This window comes from Colossoma macropomum, unplaced genomic scaffold (genome assembly GCF_904425465.1).
Source record: "Colossoma macropomum unplaced genomic scaffold, Colossoma_macropomum, whole genome shotgun sequence".
Classification (NCBI taxonomy): domain Eukaryota; kingdom Metazoa; phylum Chordata; class Actinopteri; order Characiformes; family Serrasalmidae; genus Colossoma; species Colossoma macropomum.
In genome coordinates this window covers 23268547-23292367 of record NW_023494785.1, presented here as the reverse complement: position 1 = coordinate 23292367, position 23821 = coordinate 23268547, and the positions used below count along the sequence as shown (strand labels likewise).

The following is a 23821-nucleotide window of genomic DNA, read 5'->3' as shown; positions in this document are numbered from 1 at the left end:
TGAAATTAAATAAATCAGGCCACATAAGGCCCCCTGCACTCAATGATGTGTTTTTTTTTTAAATGGCTAACTCCTCTGGCTTATAATGAGTATATAGCTAGATTTCGGTAAATAAGTGATTTGTGAGGTGTTATGTAGCAGCTCATTTTTGTATGTCACAAATGAGCTTGAATCTATCACAGTATAGAAAAATACCTATCCAATATACTAATGAGAGGATTAAAGTGGCAACCGGAAACATATAACCTTTTGGAAACAAAGAAATGATCTGATGACAAATGATACACTATTATAGTTTATTTGTAGTAATTTCTTGGCAAGTTTTTGTTTTGAGACTTGATCATCACTTGAAATACAAGGCATTTGGGTTGTTTATTATAACTTCAATGCTTTCTCAATCATTATGGAATCATCTATAGTTCCGTTCATCATTCTGGACAACAGCTGAATGATTTGGGGAAAGCATCTAGCTGCAATTTTTTCAGATTTATTATTTTTTTTTGGGACTTGAATGCTGTATGCAGTGTGTCAAACTGGCAGTGGTCACGTACATAGAACATAGGTATTTGGTTGCTTCTGACTGATCTAACTCCCCACTTGTCCCACTTAAAACTTTCCAAGACAACTTTGCTGATGTTTATGCTAAAAAATTAAAGCTGCAGCTCTTGCTGTTTGAAAATTGCACCGCTTCAAATTTTGATTTCAATATAAAAATGATTAGTCTTCCAGCCCTATTCTGAACATATCTAGAATGTCGTATTTTTTTCATACTTTCCTGCAAATTAGTTGAAAAATAAGATGATGTAGAGTAGAAGCAACATGTTAGAATCATTTATATGTATATCTGCAACAAAGCCTTATTGGAAACAAAGATTCCAAACTTTTAAAAACAAGCAAATTCGGACCATTTCCATTGGTCAATGTCTCATAAATTGTTTACACCATAATAAAAAAAAATTAAAAAATCAAAAATCAAAACTGAACAAATGTAGTTATGAGGTTTTGATATTACAGTGATATCATATTTTTATTCATTTTTGATTAGATTTTGTGTTATTTCCTTTGTCACTTGCCAGAGTCCTCAGATGTGAAAATATAAATCTCTTATAAATTATTCTCTTTCTATCTGACCTCTCTTTACTTTATATCTAAGAATGTGCAGTGCATGCATGTAGGACTGCTTTAGGGTGCGGTGTGTGTCTCCTTATAGCGGGCTGGCAGCAGAATGCTGGGCCGTGACTTTATTTATCATTGTGTACCTAGAGCGGACATGTTTCATCTGCTAGGCCTGTTGCTATGCTGTATCGATTGGCGTGCCTGGCGGCTGAGTAATGGAGCGTGGGGAGCGAAACGCTGTCTGCCCCGGAGTTTCCACTGCACACACCCAGCCGCCGTCACACACCGCAACCAGAGTGACAACAGTGTGTCACACGTCATCCGGATGGGAGCATGCAGCCAATTATGGGGATACAAATGCAGAGAGAAGGAGGTGAAGATGCTTGTTTATGTTTGTGTGCTGGTAGTGTGTGTGTGGTTCTACTTTGAGTGTGAGGCTCTGCTGTTATGTACGCTAGCCATTATCAGCCATGGCGCATCGGCAGTAAGACGACATGGCCCATTACACAATTAGCAAAGCCTAACTGAGAACAGAAATTCAGTAATTCCAGAACGATGGCTAATAGGGCTACAGCATGGACCGATTATATTGGAAAAAACAAAATGAAGAAGAATGTACCAAAACAGACATCCAGAAGCAGGAACTAATAGGTAAAGGAGGACAAAAACACTGTTTCCTTGCTCCCTTGAGTGAGCTCAGCTCACATTTATTAAATTCTACTACACCATCTCCAGTGCTTCCACCTCTGTAGTACTGTTTGTATGGGATAAGGTTTTTAGACCTACGTCATGAAATAATTTTACGTCTGCAACATTTATGACGGATTTGCATGGTCAATATGAATTACAGAGATGGCCGTTTATTCTTGATTTACTCAATTAATGCATTAACATCACACAAAAAAGGTTCATGCACAATAGCTTCTGCTACTCACAAGAAGAAAACATGTTCTAACATTTATCATAATTTCTCATATTCTTACCGTCTACTCACCAAGCTGTATTTAGAGACTACAATGTGTAGCCTTGTCAGCACAAACCATCAAATTCACCACATAAAATCTATTTTTTTTTGTTTATTTTATTAAATATTTTCTGGCATACGATTGAGATAGGCCAAACTGCACAGGACTGATACAGTTCATGTCATAGTAGGTAAAAGCTGCTGCCTTATCTGTCATGTTAATATGCAATTCATAAACGTTACTGACATACTGTTATTGATTACAATGAGGCTAAAATCACGTATAAACTTTTAAAATGATTCAAATCACATGTAAAACTACTCCTGTCTGAAAGAGCAGTTAGGAGGAGTTGGTAACTTGTGCTGCTCTGTGAGAGACGGTAAACGCTGTGTCAGGCTGCAGTTGGAGAGGGGGCTGTATCTGTTCCCCGGAGGGCGCTATGGCAGGCAGAGCTGAGGGCGCTGGGGCCGGAAGAGCAGACACACACAGACAGGATCACATTTCCCTTACTCAAGCAGCCGCATCCAGCCTGCAACCCATACCTGACGAAACGCTTACACCCTGCAGTGCAACAGTGGCACAAACACAGATGGGACAGGGCAGCTTCGGTGAGTGTGCATGCAAGCGTGTGTGTGTGTTTGTACCTGTGTATGTGTTTGTGAGAAGGTTAGACTTCAGCATTAGTCATCATGCCTCAGACTTTGCTACCTTTGTTATAAGACTAGCGTGACAGCAGAGGGGAAAAAAAAAAAACTAATGAAACAAAGTCTTCTGGGGAAAAATAAAGTTTAAAAAAGAAAACAAACACTCACCCATTCTGCATTGCAGCAGGGTCGTAGGGCAGCGCCATGCCACTCTGAAAAGCAAGACCGACATGAAAAATAGTGAGAGGCCGTTCTTGTCCATACCAAGGCGAAACTAACATCAAGCTGTGACAGAAGCTGTAAAATCTACTGAGTAATGCCAGCTGAAGAGCAGGGTTGTCTGATAGAGCCTGGCCAAATGCTCTTTATGTCTTTAAAAGCACAGGCCAGGCCTTGTAGCAGCGGATCTATTACCCTGTAGAGCGGGCCGACGCGAGCGGGCTCGCTCGCCTTTGATACAGCACAAAGTTATTTGGTATTTACAAGGCTGCAGGAGGCATTGCTCATGTTGACACTGCCGTGCTGGCTAAGTGAATGAGAGCAGAGGGCTGTGCTACTCGCCCCGCATTGGACTGGAGCAGATAAATAGGCCTCGTATACCGCAAGCTGCAGGGTGCCAAGCTCTCAGCGGGGGGGAGAAAACACGGGGACTGTTGGGATAGCCCGTGTGTGTTACTGTAAGTCCTCTATGCTCACTGTAGACCCCTGGAGTGCCAATATTGGGCCTTCTGTGCAAACACAAACACCTGTGTTAGCTCGTCCAGCCAAGTGGTCTGCCTGCTGCCAGGCTGTGGTAATGGGGCTCAGGGTGGGTCCAGTCTTGGCTGGCATTTGGCATGTTTCCCCGAACCGTCTGAATGCCCAGAAAATGCCAGCGCTTCACCCTTCCAGGCCATTTCTCCACAGCCAGGCTGTTTTGAGAAAGAGCCGAGGAGAGATTAAAGGACCGAAGCAGAGGCAGAGAACTTAAACAAGGCCAGATGTGCCTGTCAATCAAAGCAGCACCTCTCCCTCCTCTTTTCTCCTCTCACCCCCCTTCTTCTCTACCCTCCAGCACATTCTGAGGGCACCCTCAGCAGCAGAGGCCTCTCATCTCTCTCATTTCTCTGCCTCTGCCGCTGCTCCTACCTTGTCAAGCCAAGGGCCTTTTCGAGTATGTGTGCTGACTGCTTAACCTCTTAAACCGCAAGAGCCTGTATGTGGGCCTGCACTTCAATTCCTCACAGACTCTTAAAAATAAAGGTTCCTAAATGGTTCTTGTCTTAGGAAATAGCCTGAATTGGTAAAGAAATCTACTTTATATTATGTGGAGGTTCTTTAAAGGGTCTTCACACTCCATCTACCTTAAATGTTCTTTAGGACACCAAAAGTGGTCTTCTAAGGCATCACCCCAAAGAACACTTTTTGGCACTATTATTTTTAAGAGTGCATTCATGACATCATAACTTACATATTAGTTTAATAGTAGTTATCAAATAATGTATAGAAACTGTTAAATAAAAATTGTAAAGATTAGTAACTGAATAATAAGCCTAGGGCTCAGCTGGTTAAATGTTAAAGTCATTCTTTATTTTTTATTTAAGGAAAGTGTTTGCTGCCCAGGAAAATAAGAAACACTAACAATAACAATAACAATTTTTTTTGTTTGTTTGTCATCTTAACCATTCACAAATCTCTCATTGAGGAAGCTCAGTATTTACAGTTACCATGCAACACCTAGTTTATCTAATCAATCTTTCATTAAGTCTTTTTGTATGGCTTAACACTTTTACATATTCATTTCCTAGTAGTTACTGTACAAGTTACAGTACTCTTGAAACTAATGAATAATATGCCTGGAGTTAAAGGACAACTGCAGTGGTTCTCACTGTAATCTTAATCTGCTGCATCTGTAGCGTACCATCAATCACCATGCACTGGAATTTCAACACATTTCTCTGTACATAAAAAAGAGCAGAAAACCCACTGATTCAAAACACAGTACACAACTGTTAAATTCCATGTACTTTTTGTTGAGTTTCAGTTAAATGTATTTGTAAATGAAGCTGTAAATCTGTATAATCAGTTCCTTCTGAGGTAGGACTAGTTTTACATAGGCTCCTGCCTGATTTTTTTTTCTGACTTTTTTCTTAAGTGTTTATATGCATAAAATTTTGACAAGACCCCCATTATATCCTGTACTGTTAGAGTCTAATGCTTGTAGTTTTCAGGATAGTCACATGCTTGATCATGTTATTGGCTTTTATTATACATGTACTTTGGGTCAACTCGTTTTTTTCTGTTCTTGTTTAATTGCAGGGAAATGATTTAAAATGATTATCCATGGAAGCTGATGCTAGAGTATTCCATTTGTAATAGTAATAGTATCCACTAATAATAATAATAATAATGGTAATAATAATGGTAATATGATAAGTGACTAGTAAGTGTGAGAGAGTAAGAGAGAAACTGCTGAAGAAGCACTCACCTCTCCTTCCCGTGGCCACGGCCTGCCATTCTGGGGATACTTGCTCTGACTTTGCCGCTTCTTCTGTCCTCCATCCGCAAACTTACACAGCAGCGGCTCTGTGGGGGCTGGAGAGAGAGACACAGAGAGAGAGAGAGAGAGAGAGAGAGAGAGAGAGAGAAAGAGAAGGGAAGAGGAAAAAGATCAGTCAGCTGGTCTACAGAGTGAGAGAGAGCGAGCGTGACTGCTAAAGGTCAGTGGCAGTAGGCTCATGGAGGGGATGATGACCTCAGCAGCGCCGGCCGTCAGTCGGTCCGAACAAAAAGGGAATGTTACACCTCGGGCATCCACACAAGCTCAGAGAACCCCCTGGAGAAGAGAAGGCAAAGCAAGTCCCCCTTTTGAAGTCTGATTCCCATCGCGTTTCTTTTCTCTTTCCTGCATTCATTGCGGCCCCTTCCCTCCCTCCCTCTTCTCTGCTGTGATGGTGGGGCTCCAGTCTTGGCATGCGCTTTCTCTAAAAACTCTGAAATCAAAACAAGCTCGCTGGCACACCTTCAAAGCACATGGCCCAATATTGTTGAAATAATAAGCGCCTTAATCGCGATGGTAAATAACTTAAACATTATAATGGCCCACGTTCTGACGGCCAAAAGTGATAGCTTTTAAAAACGCAAAGCACTATTTGTTTTCTGTGCTCATGCAAGGGCATATCTCGCAGAATAAAAGAGTGAGAAAAGTAGAGGGAGAAGACTTTTCCATAAGTTCAGATGGGTCAATTCACGCCGCTGAATGCCAATCTGAAGTTCAAAATGACTGGGTTTAAAATGACTGTATCCCAAAAGAGTTCTGAGCACAAACGCACCTTCGTTTTCTCTCTCTCTCTCTCTCTTTTTATGTGCCCATTTCACACACAATCTTGCACATCAGTTATGATTATAACAGAGACTGCAGGCAGTAAAAGATACTATTATGAGTGCCTGGAATACTCTGAACACTACTCTTTCTCTCTCTCTCCCTTTCTCTGAACAAATTCCTGCGAGCCATAGCTAAACTGATTTTGTTTCCCCAGCAACCAGAAAAACTCATTTCGAGCGAACAAAACTTTCAGTATGATATGATCTGGAAAAGAGCACTGATAGATGCAGGAGAGCCTTTTTTGCTTTGTGTGGTCCAGACAACACCAGTGACTAATCCAGCCTCGCAGCTAAACGCCTTTACACTCACCTCTAAAAGAAATCTCAGCCAGGGAGAAAAACATTCACCAGCTTTAGTGCCTCAAACCCACTTTCACCTGCACTTCTTCATTTACGACGAGGGAAAAACAATCCAATGTAAGCTGCTTCAACAAAAGCAGTGTCTCTCCTTTGGGATGTGTATCCTATTCCATCTCTGATGAACATGCAAATGTACGACAAATACCCAGGCTAAGCACCGCATGTGCAGGTGTACAGAATATCTCCTGATTCACACTTTTACAGCTAACCATAAGATTACATTTTAATACAAGCATTACAGAGCATTTGGAGAGCCACTATTTCTGGATGCAACATCAAGCTTAAGTGCTTTTTATGCACAGGTTCTCACAGGTTATTAATAATAATGCACAGTTATCAGTCAGGTCTTAAAGGAGCCCCTCAACAGTAAAATACAATAGTTTTAAAAAAGAGGATAAAGGACAGTGAAGAGAAGAGGAAATATGACAAAAGAAGGGCCAAGAGAGAACAGAGGAGAAGAGAAGAGAAGAGAAGAGAAGAGAACAAAGGAGAAGAGGAGGGAATAGAGAAGAGAAGAAGAGGGAGCAGAAACGAAAGACAAGACAAGAGGAGAGAACAGAGGAGAAGAGAAGAGGAGAGAACAAAGGAGAAGAAGAGAGAACAGAGGAGAACAGAAGAGGATAGAAGAGAGGATGAGAGAACAAAGGAGAAGAGAAGAGAAGAGAAGAGAACAGAACAGAGGAGCAGAGAAGAGGACAGAAGAGAGGATGAGAGAACAAAGGAGAAGAGAAGAGGAGAGAACAGAGGAAAAGAGGAGAGAACAGAGGGGAAGAGAAGAGAACAAAGGAGACAAGAAAAGAGGAGAGAACAGAGGGGAAGAGAAGAGGAGAGAACGAAAGAGAAGAGAACGGAAGGGAAGAGAAGAGGAGAGGAGAGAAGAGAAGAGAAGAGAAGAGAAGAGAAGAGAAAATATAACAAGAGAAGAGAAAATATGAGATGTGATACGACAGGCGGGGCTGGTAGATAAGAGCTCCTTGATCTCACACTGGGGGGTGTGTGTGATGAGAGAGAGACAACCTTTCTCCTTCACCTGTGCGGGGTGTGTTGGTCTACACCTGCAGCCCTGTCATCACATTCATATTAGCCATACACACACATACACACATGCACACACGCGCACTCACACTGTCGTGCACTGATAAGAGTTGTGCACAAGCACTTCCATTGTGGACGAGAGACACTGAGGGAGGCACCAGAGCAGATCGCAGCTTTGGCAGTATGTACAAAATGTTAGCGCAAGCAACTCTCCCACTGTCTCCCCTGGTCCATCTTAAACAATGGGACAATGAGAATGAGAGAGAGAGAGAGGGCAAGCGAGGGTGAGAGAGGCAGTGTATGTGTTTGTTTCAGCTGAGAGAGTGAAAAAGCCAAAGCTTTAGCTTTAAACTCCTTTCCCAGCACTATGGGAAAAGAGCTAACTCTGAAATAACAACCAACACTGTCATAAAGCAGCGAGGCCAAATAACTCAGGGAGCTGCTCTATGCTCTTGGAGCCGAGAGAAACAACCGTGGCCATTTTATGAGCGCAGGGTCTGCTCGGCTTTCACTGCGCTTGTTTTCTTAGTCAGGTTGCCCTGAACCTTAAACTGCTGATTGCCAGTCACGCAGAGTGCGTCTAAAACCTGCATTACTGATCTCTGATAGCCAACTTGCTAACACACTATCACCCAGACACACACACACACACACACACATTTGTTTACATAACTACCCATATGCAATAAGCAAGCCCAGAGAAACAACTTCACACACACCTCTACTTCTCTTTCATGTAAATTTGTTTTTATACCTTATCAGGACATGTGAGGTCATAAGTATGTAAATATGCATATATATATATATATATATATATACATACATACATACATACATACATAGATGTGAATAAATAGTCCAGGCTTAGGCTTAATCTGAGTCTGAGAAATTTTCATGAAAAATTTCATAAGAATGTTGTTAAATGCAGTTGATGAAACCTAAACGTTCACATATATTCTGTGAGGAAAGTCTTCTTTATAATAGAATTTTTGTATTGTTTTCTTATGTATGTTATAGGTTATTTGTAGCCTAATATTATTATGTTCTATTTCACAGCTTATCATAATACAAGATTTATTTTGAATTTGAATTTGAATTAATTTTTATTTATGCTAACTAGTTATTCGGGTTTAATTCACTCAGTGCCTGAGGACAGCAAAATTGAGGAAAAAAATAAAAAACAAAATAAAAAAAAACTGTAGAACTAGAAATGATGGTTAAGAAAACATCCAATAGGAAAAAAGTCCTCTTTGGTCATATTTAATGATTATATTTTATTATATGAGTGAAACTCATTAGTAGTTACAGTTTTAGAGGCTCACCTTGTCAACTCTTACAGTCAAGAACAAGTGTGGCTCTTGTAAGGATAAGGAAATATTTAAGAACATCATTCTTTTCAAGAATACCACTTGCTCTGACAATGGTCCTCAAGAGAAAAGTTAAGAAAAAAACAAAGCTTCTGAAGAATAACAGTTAATCTTAGCTTTTTCACTGAAGTATGAAGTTAAGGGAGGAAAAGGTAAATTGTCTTTCTTAAGACACTTTTGTGTTGACTGTTTCTTTAAGAGCCCTTCACACATTAAAACACACACACACACACAGACGGATGCTGGCAAGTGGGAGTGCACTGGGCTGGTGCTGGAGGAGGTGTAATGATGGCTGGGAGGTCAGCTGTGCTTTACTGGCAAAGACTTTAATAAATCTCACTGTTTTTCCAGTCTGCCCTCACTATCACACTTAATGAAGTAAACCATGACGTGATCTCTCCAACCACCGCAGGGCAAATCACACACACACACATCTGCACCATCACATACATGCCAAATACTCTCATTAAACTGTTTTTAGCAATAACCGAGTGACAGGGTGTCCTGACGGAAGTGTCATAATAATGCTGAGTGGAATGGACTGGGCAAAAAAATAATGACAGATCAATCAAATTTTTATCATTATTTGATAGTAATTACAGTTATATGGTGAGCACATTTCATCCCCAACACTGTAGAAATACATGACCATGCGCAGTGGTGGGCAAAAGTCAGAGACCACTCTTCATTTATTTGACCTTACTTGTACCATTAAGTATAAGTTTTGTATTTTTCAGGAAATATTTCTGTTCTGAGGAGATACAATGCAATCCAACAATCACTTGCATAAGAAAGGAGAAAGTCAAAGAATAATTTAAATATAAATATATATATATATATATATATATATATATATATATATATGTGTGTGTGTGTGTGTGTGTGTATGTGTGTGTGTGTGTGTGTGTGTGTGTGTGTGTAACTACTACCATGCAAGACCTCAACAATAAGAGTCTAAAAGGATGTGTGGCTGTCAAGAAGCTGTTAATGAAAAAGGAAATAGACAAAATATAAGAAAATGTGCAAATCTAAGAAGAACCTGCTGGTGTTCTCAGAACAATGGACTGAGGACTCCAAACTAGACCTCAACATCACTGAATGCGTTTGGGATTATTTGGATCCTGAGAAGCTAAGATTGCAACCAACTTCTAAGACTGAACTTTGGAGGTGTGGAAAAATATGCCAGCAGATTTCTTGGAAAAACTGAAATCAAGTCTCTTGAAAAGCATGGAAGCTGTAATAAAGGCAAGCGTGAACACCCTAAATACTGCAATGTTCGATATTATATGTAGTTTTTGAGGCTTTGGTGTAATTTTCCATTTAAAATTTGCTTTCTAATGCTTAATAAAGAATAACTAGGATTTAATGGCCATTTTGACTTGAAATTAAAGAAAAGGAGGGTACTCTCTTTGCACAGTACTACACTCACTCACTCTCACTCTCTCTCTCTCTCACACACACACACAGATGTGCATGATGAATCAGTGTGTAGAAATACATGCATTTGCCTTGACGCACACAAAGAGGCATGTAAAAGATATGTTTGACCTACAGGATGAACAGCACTGAGAAGAAAACACCATGTTCAGAAACTTGTATGTGAGTAAGCTAGAGCAGTGCATTAGCATGTGTGTGCGTGTGTCTGTTGTTAAGTGTTTCCATAACATTTACCCAAGCAGACAGCTCTAACCACATGTATTTCCAAGCTGTTTATTAACTCTGGGTCATGGCACAGCAGATATTCTAATGGTGAGAGGGAGAGAGGGGGAGAGAGAGAAAGCGAAAGCAAGAGAGAGAGAGAGAGAGAGAGAGAGAGAGAGAGAGAGAGAGAAGGAGCGAAGGAACGGAAAGGGGCGGGGGGGTCAGATGAGAAGATGGACATGTGTTTCTAATCTGAGGCCAGGCGTCCAGCCTGCCAGTTCCTGCTGCGCTCCCATAGACCTCCAGTCCTCTCTGTGTGAGGCATACATTCCAGCAGCCACGCCCAGCCTGCACTGGACACACACTGGACCTGCTCTGGACCCGCCTCGGGCCGCCTGCTCCCAGCCGTCTCCGCTCTGCTTGCAGTCATTTAGTGTATATCCATCCTCCTTCCCTCTTTCTCTCCTGTCCAAAACCAACTGTGGGCAGAGTGGTGGTGAGGGGATGAGTCTGGCTAACCACTATAGCATCCAGAAAGGATCTCCCACTGAGAGAAGCCCTTTTACTCTCAGGCAGGATCAACGCTTCTCTACAGGCTTCCAGCTCAATGTCATAGTTTGGAGAAAAATCTCATTTACACCATTTTCTGCTTACTAATCAAGACGTTTAAGCAAATGCATGAGGGGAACACTGGGCTTTATATAAGACGAGGTTACAGTTCTACAATATGGCTGATTGAGCCATGTTCAAAAGCTGTTGTAAAATGCATGTTGCTAGGCAACCACAGCAAAACAAATAAACTAGACTCCTTGGATTGGATTATTATAAATAACACATTTCATTCATTCATTCACTATTTATTATGTTTTTACATATTGTATTACTGTTATTATTGTATTATTACAGTGTTATTACGTATTATTGCATTATTATGTATTATTGTATCATTATAATGTTATTATAACATATTATTATGTATTTTGTTCCCATATCCTCCAGTGGCTTTCTCCTTTATTTGTTTAGTGTCCAAAATTTGTTTCTTTAGTTCTGCACTAATGTAGCTAATGTAGCTAATGTAGCTAATAAGTAATGGAAACTTGTACCCCAGCCATTAGCACTGTGTAACCTGCATGCCTAACGACTCATTTATACTTCTGCATCTGTGTATCTGAGGACGTTCACAGAGGTGTCTGCCAACATATTTGCATGTAAGAAGAAGAAACTCACTGAAGAAGAAACTCACTTTTTGCCTCTTTGCCTCTCACAGCATTGTTATTTTAAAAAACAAAAAAATCACTTTAACCCTAACATTAGAACTCTTCTCTCAGCCCAAAACAGAAGGTAACAGAAATGAACAGAAATAAAAATTTGCACTAGCTAATGAATCTTGTTCCCAAATTATGAATTTGTGGTAATAATAATATAAACATGTTTATCATATACAGACTGCATTTACAATTAACAGGCATGCTTTAGTACTAAAAACAGGCAGGTGAACCGATGGAAAAGGATTTATTTAAAACTTTACATTAAAATGGACATTGTTGCTGTGGTGATTGTGGTGGTCTGCCTGTCAACTAACCTATGTTGTGTCATTAGGTATTGTTTAGCTAGTGCTGTGACAGCCTGTCTGTGTAACAGCTTATTTAACTTCATTATTTTAAGAACTTCTACTGACATGTGCAGGCGTTGTGCATAGACGTTCATGTAGGCAGCTGCCAACACACTTGCACATATCATGAATGTTAGAATGTAACAAGGAAATCCTTACATTTTCCTCTCTCTCTCTCTCTCTCCAAGAAAAAATCCTCTCTTCACTGTTTTTGAATAATTCTGAAGATGGGTTGTATAACTGTTCAGAGCATTGCACCTTTTCTGCCAATCCTTAAATTGCTTCATTTGATTTTGCGCTAGTTCTGGTTCAAGTCAAGTATTGTTTGGTTCTCATCATGTTCCTGGCTACCAGATAGCCAATCAGCAACTAGTTAATGTACAGTTCAGCAGATTTGCATGCGATTTTTGAGGTTTTCAGATTCGTTGTGGCCTCTGCAAGCCTCTGCAAGCTACTCTTCTCTATGAACCCCTTTTCTGCGATGCAATGCAGATACATTTACATGCATCTTTGCAGACGCATAAGTCAGCCTTACATGATCACACACTTGCTTCAAGCCAGGTCAAGTTGTTAAATAATTCCAGATAGACTTGCTTACGTCATTTCTGGCATTCCATGATATACTGTTATATATAATAATGGACAAAAGTACAGACAAAAGTTTCCACATGGCTGCTATTACTGTTCTAAACTATGCAATGTACTTTCGTCCATTTTTATAGGTAACAATACGGTAACCACAAAGTTTCCATTACGTTAGCTACATCTACCTAATAGCTCCAGTGCAAAACTAAAAAAAATCTGCATGTCTAAGATTATATTTAAGGAAATAGGACAATTATTTCTTCAAGAGAAAATGCAAAGCTGGATCTCAGATGAGCGTAAAGAAAGGGTCATGCCGACCACACTTCCATATCTGTGGTGCTAGGCCAGAGTTGGTGGCTGCAGAAAGAAGAAAAAGGTCTGGTGGTGCTGAGGTTAGCTGTAGTCATAGCACTAGAAGAGGCAGCGTGGAGTCAGATTCAGAGGGTGGAAAAAAAATTGCTGTGTTTACCAACAGGCAGAGCGGTGTTTGTCCTGGCACAGTGTGTTCTGTGTGTTCTCTTTTCTCCGCATGTGTGTGCGAGGCGTGGGTGGGAGGAGTGTGTGACCCTGACAACGCGGGTGTCTACACACCGCCCACACACTAATAGCAGCCGCTGCATGCCTCTGTTCGAGTGCCAGCGCTGCAGAACGCTGCACAGGCTAGGGACGGGCGGTGCACACAAGCTACAAAACACAAGTTAGAAAACCGACCTAGGTCCCCTGCGCTGGAAGGTAGTGCGAGTTAAAACAGCAGGTAACTCTTAACCAGAGGTACATAGAAATAAATATCTGCTCTGGCCAATGAAGGCAATGAATCCTGTGGCCACACTTACAGAAACATGTTTATCATATATACATTGTTTGAGCAAGCATGTTTCAGCATCAAAAACAGTCAGGTGTTCCAATGAAAATGGAAATATTTATTTAAAACTTCACATTAATAAGAACATTGCTGTTGTGGTGAATGTGGTGGTCCCCAATGCTGATCAGTTCTGCATGATGTCACCTGATCTAAGATAGGTACTGTTTAGCTTATGCATCTCTCTGTGTAATGCCTTTATTTGGCAGGGGGGGACCACCACACCATCACATTAGCAGTTGTTACAATTAAATAGTTCAGGCAAAATCTGATTTGTCAGAAAGAACAGACTATTACAAAGGGAATATAATGCTAATTCTAAAGCGGATAGTCATTACAGGCTCTGCATTTTTAGTGGCCAAATTGTTGACAACGCTGTGGTCAGGGGTAACCGGCAATGTCGACCGCTTCCCTTAAAAGGGAAATTCTAGCGATTTTTCAAAAATTTTGGTACAAGTAAATTGTTAAGATGTAAACAAGGTCATTTAGAGTAGTTTGATGTGAAATGCTTCATTCTAGAGAAACTTACAGAGATAACTGTAAGACAGTTGTTCACAGTGGTGGTGAAAGGAACCAGACATCTGAAGAGTTTGATGGATCTAAAAGCCACAAAGTTATTTTTTGATGTCATTATGAATACTTTGCCTGATCCCTGAAACATTTGTTTTGAGTCAAGGTTGTGACCTAAAACATACTTTTTAAAATCTAGTCATGGCAGAGAGGTACATGCGAGACATTGTGAGGCAACTTAGTACCTAAAGAAAACTTATACTTACAAAAATGAGTCAGTAAATTTCTCTAAAACAGAGCAATTCACATCAAACCACTGTGAATTACTTTATTTACACGTGAAATTTTGAATTTTGGAAAAAAAAAAAATGGAAAAATCAGTGGAATTCCCCTTTACCTAACCAAAACACACCCACAGAAAACAATCAACCATAAACTTGCTCATACAACAGTTTGCCAGCATGAATGTGTCTGTGTGTATTGGTGCGGGTGTGTTCCACTGCTAGATAACGAGGGGCTGGGGTGGTTTGCTGCAATTACAAGTCTTTTCCTAGTTGTATTCGGCAAAACATCTTGAATTTTAAAGCACAGTGCCGGTCCTGCATAACAACAGTTGTTTGTTTGTTTTTATTTATCCCCCTACGGACACTGAAGCACTTGTCTCACCACTTAAGAATGCAAGACATACGCAGGACATTTGCAAATACGTCTGAAATACACACGCCTCCTTTATGAGGACCACAGTGCTTGTACCAGAATCTGCTGTAGAAATATCAAAGCGAGAAGAAAGAAAGAGCAGACAGCTGCTCCTGGTCTGTAAGCTGACCATCTGAGGACGGCGCTGTGCCGTCCCTGACCTTCACCATCTGCAGTATTCACATGGATACATTTTATGGCATTTTAAAAGAAACTTCACAGAAAAAACACATTTACAGAACTTTCAGTGGGTCAAAACACATTTAGCTGTTTTAGTTTGGCACTGGAGTTACGAGGCCAGTGTAATAGAAGTCTGTGTCACACAAAAAAAATTTTTGGGCACAATTCACTGTTTAGCTATATTCATCTCATAGCTCTAAGAACAAAACTTCAGATACCAAACATGTCTTGGCCAGTCGGGTATGTTTGAGGTGGAGAGGGGTAATTTGATTTTGAATGCTGGTACAAAAGTAGAATCCTAAAGTTAGCAGCAAAGTGCAAATGAGAGAAACTTGTTATAACATAGACCACCTGCAGACACAGTGCTCAGAGTGCAAGAGCTGAATAAAAGAGCTGAAAGCCGAGCCCAGCCCAGCCCAGCCCAGCCCAGCCCAGCCCAGCCTCTGTCTCTGAAAGCCTGTGTCCAGGATTGGGCCTGAGAGAGACAGCAGTTTGCTCTGAGCCTGGATTTGTTTGTTTTGGGCCAAAGAGGGTAAATACCAGTGGACTGTTTGACATCTCCTCTCTGTGGAGGGAGAGAGAACAGGAGATGGGAGCTAAAGAGAGAGAGAGAGAGAGAGAGAGAGAGAGAGAGAGAGAGAGAGAAGAGAGAGAGAGAGAGAGGGCATGAGAGTGAGAGCAAGAGCAAGAGAGCAAGAGCAAGAGAGTGAGAGAGAGAGATGCTGGGCAGAATACAAACACTGCATAATCAGCTTAGCCTCCCCACTTCCTGCCTTTTAATGGGCTTTCCTCGGTTTGTCTGCCTGTTGTTTTGAGCAGAGAGACGGTACCACAGCTCTGCCTTCAGAACAGACCATAGGAACTGTGACACCCCGATCCAGCTAAGCTACACACACCTCACACAGAGGGCCAACACACCTTTCTCCTTCAACCAGAGCGAGACAGAGAGAGAGAGTGAGGTGTGTAAGAGAGATACAGCATGAGAGTGAGATGTGTAAGTGAGAGAGATATAGAGAGAAGTGTAAAAGATAAAGAGAGTGAGATGTGTAAGAGAGATGAGAGTGAGATGTGTAGGAGAGAAGAGAGTGGCAGGGAAGAGTGTGTGAGAGAAGTATAGAGAGCAAGAGCAAAAGAGATTTGTAACAGAGAGAGAGAGAGAGAGACACCTGAGGGAGACAGACAGAAAGAGAAGGAGACATATAGAAAGAGACACAGAAAGAGAGAGAGGGGAAAAAAGCAAAAGAAAAGAAAGAGAGAGACATGTGCAAGAGAGATAGATGTATCAGATAGAGTGAGATGTATCAGAAAGAAAGAGGAAGAGAGAAAGAGAAAGAGGTGTGTGTGAGAGAGAGAGTGATAGAGAGAGAAACAGTGTGAGAGAGAGAGAGAGAGAAAGAGTGAAAGATTTGTTGAGGGAGACAGACAGAAAGACATATTTTATAAATATATAATAAATATTTTATTATTTTACTCTTTCTTTTATACATTATCTCCTTCTTCAACATTATCTTCATATTCTACTAGGATATTTTAATCGCTTTGGCAACAATTGTTCATTACAATTCATGCCAATAAAGTTATTTGAAATTAATTGAATTGAAAAATTGACAGAGACAGAAAGAAAAAGAGAGAAAGAGAGAGACAGCAAAAAAGAAAGGGAGACAGCAAAAGAGAAATGGAGACAGCAAAAGAAAAGAAAAAAAGAGAGAGAGAGACAGCGAGAGAGAGACAGCAAAAGAGACAGGGAGATAGCAAAAGAAAAGAAAAAAGAGAGAGAGAGACAGCGAGAGAGAGACAGCAAAAGAGACAGGGAGATAGCAAAAGAAAAGAAAAAAGAGAGAGAGAGACAGCGAGAGAGAGACAGCAAAAGAAAAGAAAGATAGAGACAGCAAAAGAGGCAGATAGACAGCAAAAGGGGGGGCATATTCTCTGTGTCCTCTTCTCAAAATGTGCCATTTCCAAGCCAAGTCAGACAGAGTCGCGCTCCATTAGGGGTTTGGGTTTAGACTGTGTTAGAGGGAAATACATTACTGTCTGCCAGATACAGAAAAGAGACTCGTCATTAAAGAATGGCCTGTCTTGTCCAATTCTCTGACCGGGGATAAAAAGAACAGTAAAAAGCAAAGCTCCCTTAATTTGGCAGGTCATTGAGGATGAGGATGCGCGTGCATGTATTTTTGTGTGTGTACACAAATGTGTGTGTGTATGTGTGTGGGTGTGTTTGTGTGTGTGAAATCAAATCAGTCTGATTTAGACATGCATGAGTCATCCAGCAGCTTCAATTAAAGCTTCATAAAGAAAAGCACATTAGGATGTCTTAATGGACTCCCCTCTCAAAGGCTAAATCCCTCTGTTGTTGGCTGCTATCTCCTCCCAGGTCAGACACACGCGCACACACACGGCTATTAGAGCACTCCAGATCAGATAGTTTTCACTGAAGGATCATTTTTCTTCCACTCTCTCACTCTCTCTCCCTCTCTCTCTCACATTAGAATTCTATCTGGTATAAATGCGATAATCTAAGCCCGCCTGTTTATGTCACAGCGCAACTAAATCAATCACTTTACTGCCGAGGATAAAAACAGAGAAAATAAATAAAACAGCAAAGCAATTGCACAAATACTTTAAGAATTTCACATGTGACTGTGTGTTACGTTCTATGAATAGAGTTTAGTTTCATTTTGGGTTTTCCATGTTTTAAAGATAATTTTACAATGTTAGAACTAAAAGATCAGTCTTCACTTTTGACATTGATAACTTCTAGGAATACAGTCTACACATCATAGTGTACTGGGGCAATATTACATATTTTCATGTTTGACAATTTGTCATTCAGCGGTCAAGATTCGATTGACTTTCCCATATTTAATGTGCTGAAATGGCTTGAGATTTAATTACACACTACACAGGCCTGGGTTTCCCAGAAGCATCTTAGCACAAAGATGATTCGTAATAGAGAAAAATATAAGATGCATCAAGATGCATGGTTCTCATTACTGAAATTGGATTTCATGGACCAGGATAAAATAGAGACCCTTGGAGGAGACCAGAAGTTTTACATTTTTCAGATTTTTTGACACTGCACTGAATTTGTTAAACCATTAACCTTATTGAATCGTGAATTTAGTGATGGCCCCTTCATTTAAACCTGTTTCAATTTGTGGCGAGAGGAGTTACGGCATATGCATGTCAGCGTGTACAATCACCTTTTGTGTGTTACCATGTTTTCTATCATTATATACAGTAAAAAAGTCTTCCTTTATTGTTGGATGTACTATCATTTTCTCCAAGTGAGTGTGTGAAGTCATTCAGCTCAATTCAGTTCTGTAAGTGCTTACTATTGTTTTACAAAATGACACTCTTGATGTATCACTTGTATTTCTATTCATAAATTTTGTTCAAAAGGGTAATTCCCGACAACAACAAAAATAAAATAAAATAAAAACGTGCAAATTGTTGGTTTTGTTAGATGGCGTTCTTTGCATATCAAATAAATGCAGCAACAGCACTGAGAAAGTGTGATTATGGGTGAAATGAAGATTACACAGCAGAAATAGCCATGTTTTTTCCCCTACCATGAAGGGGTAACTGTAAGTGTCAATACGGAAAGAAATCCATTTTCAGTCTGTGGATGAACAAACAGGATGCCAGCATGTGTTAGCAGTGTGAGCCAAGAAGCTTTACAGTCATTTTTAACTTTAAATTTATCTCTTTCTAGGCCATCTAAGGATTTCCACAACACACCTGGTTCACTACACCTGCCCCGACACACAAAGTGCTTCATGTGTCAGTAAATATGTGCACGCATGGAGTTAATCACAGCACACGGTTACATCAGAGCCGGCCTTTGCCAATGGTCAGTTCAGAGGGGTATAAATGTGTGCAGTACGTGTGTGTACAGTGCCAGTCAAAAGTTCGGACTCACTTTTAGAAGGCCTTCTGCATTTTTATTTTTTCTACATTCAGAATAATAGTGAAGATGTCAAAATTATAAAGTAACACATATGGACTTACTCCAATCTCAGATATTGGCCTTCTACCAAAGAGAGCTATTTAGACCCACTCTATTGTCACAACACATCTGATTCACTCAAACAAGTTAACGAGGACAGACATTCCAGTAATTAACTTCTAACGAGGCATACATAGTAATTAGGATGATGTAATGATGGTGGTTTAACTCTTAATCCGTGTTTGGAATCACTGTCTATTACAGAAATAGTGCGCCATATAAGCTACTTTCTAAAAGATAGACTGTGGCCTTGATCAGCTTCATTTCTAGACCAGTAAAGCATTGAAGTCTGTTCCAATCTGAAGAATTGGAGAAATGCAGACTACTGGACAGAGTCTTCTGAAGAGCAAACACTGACAGATGAAACCAAGCACTACATGTGTAAAAAGGCCAGTAAAACATATAGCAAATATATATGTATGCCTTTCTTTAGTTGTGTATCTGATGAAGAGGGTGTGAATTGAATGCAAAGAATATAAATGAACCATTTTTAGCCTGCATGAAAACAGTTAATTACTTTCAAATTCATATTTTGCGTCATATTACATCATTTACATTAATGTTTGGATTGCCAGCTCACTATCATTCACATCAACAATATTTTCTCGCAGACTTGTTTCTAATGATGTGACATAGTGACCTTGGCAGATCGTTCCGTTTTACATTCCAGAATACAAATTCAGATTCTCAACTATAAATCCTTCATGGTTGTTCTCCAGTCAATTTATATACAGCAAAGCATTAAATAGCAAATATTAAAGAATTTATGAGCAAACTACTCGACTACATTTCTAAATAAAAACTACTTGTCTGTTGTGGGTTTGTTCAACTACTGTCTCACACACACATTACAAGCACAAAAAGCCTTTACATCATAAGAAATAACAAAACAAAAAAAAAAACAGACACAGTACTGTGCAAAAGACACCATAATTTCCCATCAAAATGTCCATTAAGTACAGTTATTCTTTTTTCAGGAGATATTTCTGAGGAAGTTAAATATAGGATAATTTATCTGCATAAGGAATTGAAAACATGAGAAAATCGTTCCCAAAGATGGTTTATTAAAAAATACAAAGAAAATGGAACTCCTAACAACCGTGCAAGACCCAGCAGACCACCAAAAATATCACCTTCAGATAAACAGCACTTAAAGCTTTCATCTTTGAGGGAGAGCAGATTAATCTAGCTCCACTGTTGCTTCAGATCTGAAACAATCTGCAAGGGTTTCTGTTCATGCTTCCACTGTGAAATGACAACTCAATACTATGAGTCTGAAAGAACATGTAGCTGTCAAGAAGCTGTTACTGAGAAAAGAAAAACAGAAAAAAGAAGGACATTTGAAAATCAAACAAAGAAGCTGCTGGTTTTCTCAGAACAATGCACTGACCACTCCAGAGTCCAGATCTCAACATCACTTCATGTGTTTGGGATTATTTGGACTGTGAGAAGTACAAAATGCAGCCAACTTCTAAGACTGAACTTTGGAGGTGTGGAAAAATATCTCTGCAGATATCTCTGAAAAACTGAAAGCAAGTCTCTTGAAAAGAATGGAGACTATTGTAAAAACAAGATTGAACACACTAAATACTGAGAAATTGTGGGTTTTTTTATGAATCGTTGAGGATTCTGTGTACTTCTCTGTTTTCAACTTCTTTCCAAACACTGACAATTGAATATGTTTTACTAAGGGCCATTGTGACTAACTCTGACTTTTGCACAGTACTGCATATTAAATGTTCTGTGTTTAAAATTGTGACTAGTATTGAATGTACTCTGTGTCAGTATGTGTTTTGAGTGAATATGGATGGGGATTGTAATGTTTGTGGGAGGAAACGTCAGTATTAAGTAAGGGCGCTATGTTTAGAATTGTCCCCTCCATACTAGTCTTCTTAAAAACATTGTAAAGCTTGAACCATGTGTTCTGGCATGACGGGATCGCAGAGGAATCACACAGGCTTAAAGGCCTTCCAGTGATTGAGGTTATGGGCATAATATGTGTGCCTTTATGAGCCTTTTAAAAGCCATCCATCTGACTCACCAGCAGGGTCCCTGAAACAGACCTGACCACAGCCAGAGGAGAGACGCCATTACTCACTCACTCCCAGCATCCACATAAACCTCTCTACAACCCCCCACACACACTCTTTAGCTCTCTCTTACTCTCCTATCTCTCTCTCTCTCTCTCTCTCTCTCTCTGAGTGCTTGAAACTGAAGCACCAAAACTGTATATTTTTGGAGCCTTCCTCACCATGCCTCTTACCATAATGGGAGTGGTAAATGAATTCTTGGGCAATGCACACACACACACACACAATGCTGCATGTCAATACTTATTCAAAACCATTCAAACCACATGTTTTGACCCTCTTCTTCTTCTTCCCCAGCTTGGATTAGTTTAGAGCGTGAATGAACAATTAGACTGCTCTTGAAATGAGGGCAGAAGGAAATAACATGCAAAAATGCATAGGCAGCCAGTTCCTGCTCTACTGGGTGCAGGTGTTTTCTCTGTTGAAGGAAACGGGAACGAGTCTGAATGGGGGGTATCATGGCCCATTACACTTTGCAATAAGGCCAGGGAAAATAAACTGCTTCATTAGCACGTCCCTACAACAGCCCCTCGCCAAAGTGTGAAGTGTGTGTCTTAAACACAGACTGTCCAAACAGCAGACGTCAGTCAGCAGCCAGAGTCCAGCACTCATTAGCGCCTCTGACTATACACACACATACTCAGGGAAGCTGAATCTCAGTCTGCAGGACCTCACCGCAGCTCTGCCTACACTGAGCATGCTGCGAAATGAAACCCTTAACATTCACAGACCTCCTCAATCTTTGTATTGCGTTAACATTATGACGGTAGATGGATGACTAAATATTCTACATTTTTCAATGGAGCAGCAACAGAAAATGCAGCCACCACCAGCAGCACCAGCAATGCACCGCAATAGTCAACGGAACATTACGTCAACTGAATTTGCCCAAATTTCGCCATCAGTCACAGCAGTGGAATAAACCAGATGTTGATTTTCTGGGAAATCTGACGCAGAACGCTTGTACTTGTCCAAGAAAAACAATTACAAATAACAAAAAACAAATAACAAAACCCAAACTTTGATGAAAACACCCCGTTCGATGTATTGACAAATATTTGTGTGGGTTAAAACGCTTAGGGATAACAGATAAGAATCATCCCGCAAACACACGGGAATGTCACTGTTATATCACTAATATCACCAGGGCAATGTTTAACTGGCCACAGGCAACCATTCATTGCATTACTGTTTACACCAATTCTGTTTCTTTTTCCCATGTGAATGCAGCACCAAGCTCAGGCTATTATATTAGCATGTTGTCCATAAACCATCATGTTTTCACATCTTATAAATATGTTGAAATGAAAGCGTTTAAAGGATAAAGCAGGGAGGAAAGAAGTGGGAAGAGGGAGAGAGCGAGAGAGATGGGGGATCTTTATTTGCAGTGCACAAAAGAGTCATAGAGCCCATGGATGCAGGATCTGAACGAGTTTCTAGTGAAGTGTCAGCAGAACGGAGATTCTCAGACCTCCCCAAACACTACCCAGAGGAGTGTGTGCGTGCATGAGAGGGGTCACAGTGTTGCACTGTCGTAATCATTATCTCCCCCCAGCATCAGCATGTTGCCTAAGTGCATGAGTAATTATGAGGACTAGGTGTGCAGCCCAGCGGCTCCACTGTGGCCTGTTAGAACAGCCTGCGTAAGCTAGAGCTAGTAAACCAACAGAGAGAGAGAGAGAGAGAGAGAGAGAGAGAGAGAGAGAGAGAGAGAGAAGGGGCGGGGGGGCTACTGTGTATAAAGCAAGGCATGTGCACACATATGCACAGTATATTTTTATACCATGATGCGGGGATGTTGATTCATACATACATACACACACATATATATATATATATATATATGCTCTTTTCTAGTTTGGTAATGCACTCGTCCATACATTAATTGAGATCTTACAGATCTCCTTTGTCTTTGGTTTGAGAAATTAGCAACAATTCACTCTTTCCACCAGTCTCTTGGGAAACTGGCCAAATTTTCAGATTTACAAATATGTTTCAGCATATTGTCAAGTTTTTCTGAGGTGTCCAGGTCATGGTTACAGTCACTAGGCTATGAAGGAACAACTGAGTGAACCAATTTGCTACAGTGCCACCCTGAGGCAGACCAGTGCTGCATATCCATTCATTTAGTTAAGACTACCAACAACAGAAGCTTGGTGATTGTGGTGAAGCAGCTAAACAATGACCCTTCCCTAAATTTGTATTTGAGTGTCTATTTTTCTCTGATAGAGAGCATAACACCATTATAAGCTTATTTTCAGGTACCTCCCAGAATTTTTATTTTGAGACATTTAGGAGTCCAAAAGGGTAATCAGGATGTCCCAGACCCCCCAGGACACCAGGTATTTTGTACCTTGCATATACTGTATTTTGTAATGAATCCTGAGCCCACTGTGCTCACTGTGAACAAACATTATTTCCCCATATGCTGTACGCGCACCGCTACAGCTCCTACCTATTTTCTTAAGTGATGGATGTGGTGGGTGGTGGTGGTGGTGGTGTTTGATTGCCTGTAGCCATTGCTTGGGTTTTCATAACTTTGCTGATGACACGCACTTGTGCTGTGTCAGAACATGCTGTTGGGGAATGGGGGCGGCAATCAGTCAGCAGTGCCATTTAACGGGGGACTGCAGGTGCACTCACACCACAAGAATCAAGGAGTGCTGGTGCCATCCCTTGAAAGTGGCCACCCTAGGCTACACTGCTTATCCAGGATCTGCTACTGTATATATCCATATGTTATGGGAATTGTCCTAGCATAACCCTAAACCCAACCCTAACCAAAA

General features: G+C 40.5%; 1 protein-coding gene across 1 annotated transcript in view; it reads right to left on the bottom strand.

Annotated features, from left to right (window-relative positions):
• Window positions 1-23821, bottom strand: part of rbms3 (RNA binding motif, single stranded interacting protein) — a 165042-nt gene that overhangs the window by 21757 nt on the left and 119464 nt on the right. The window contains exons 7-8 of the mRNA XM_036587667.1: window positions 5193-5299; window positions 2894-2937 (exon numbers count right to left, since the gene is read on the bottom strand). Of these exons, the coding sequence (XP_036443560.1) occupies window positions 2894-2937; window positions 5193-5299 (151 nt within the window). The remainder of the gene's footprint in view (window positions 1-2893; window positions 2938-5192; window positions 5300-23821) is intronic.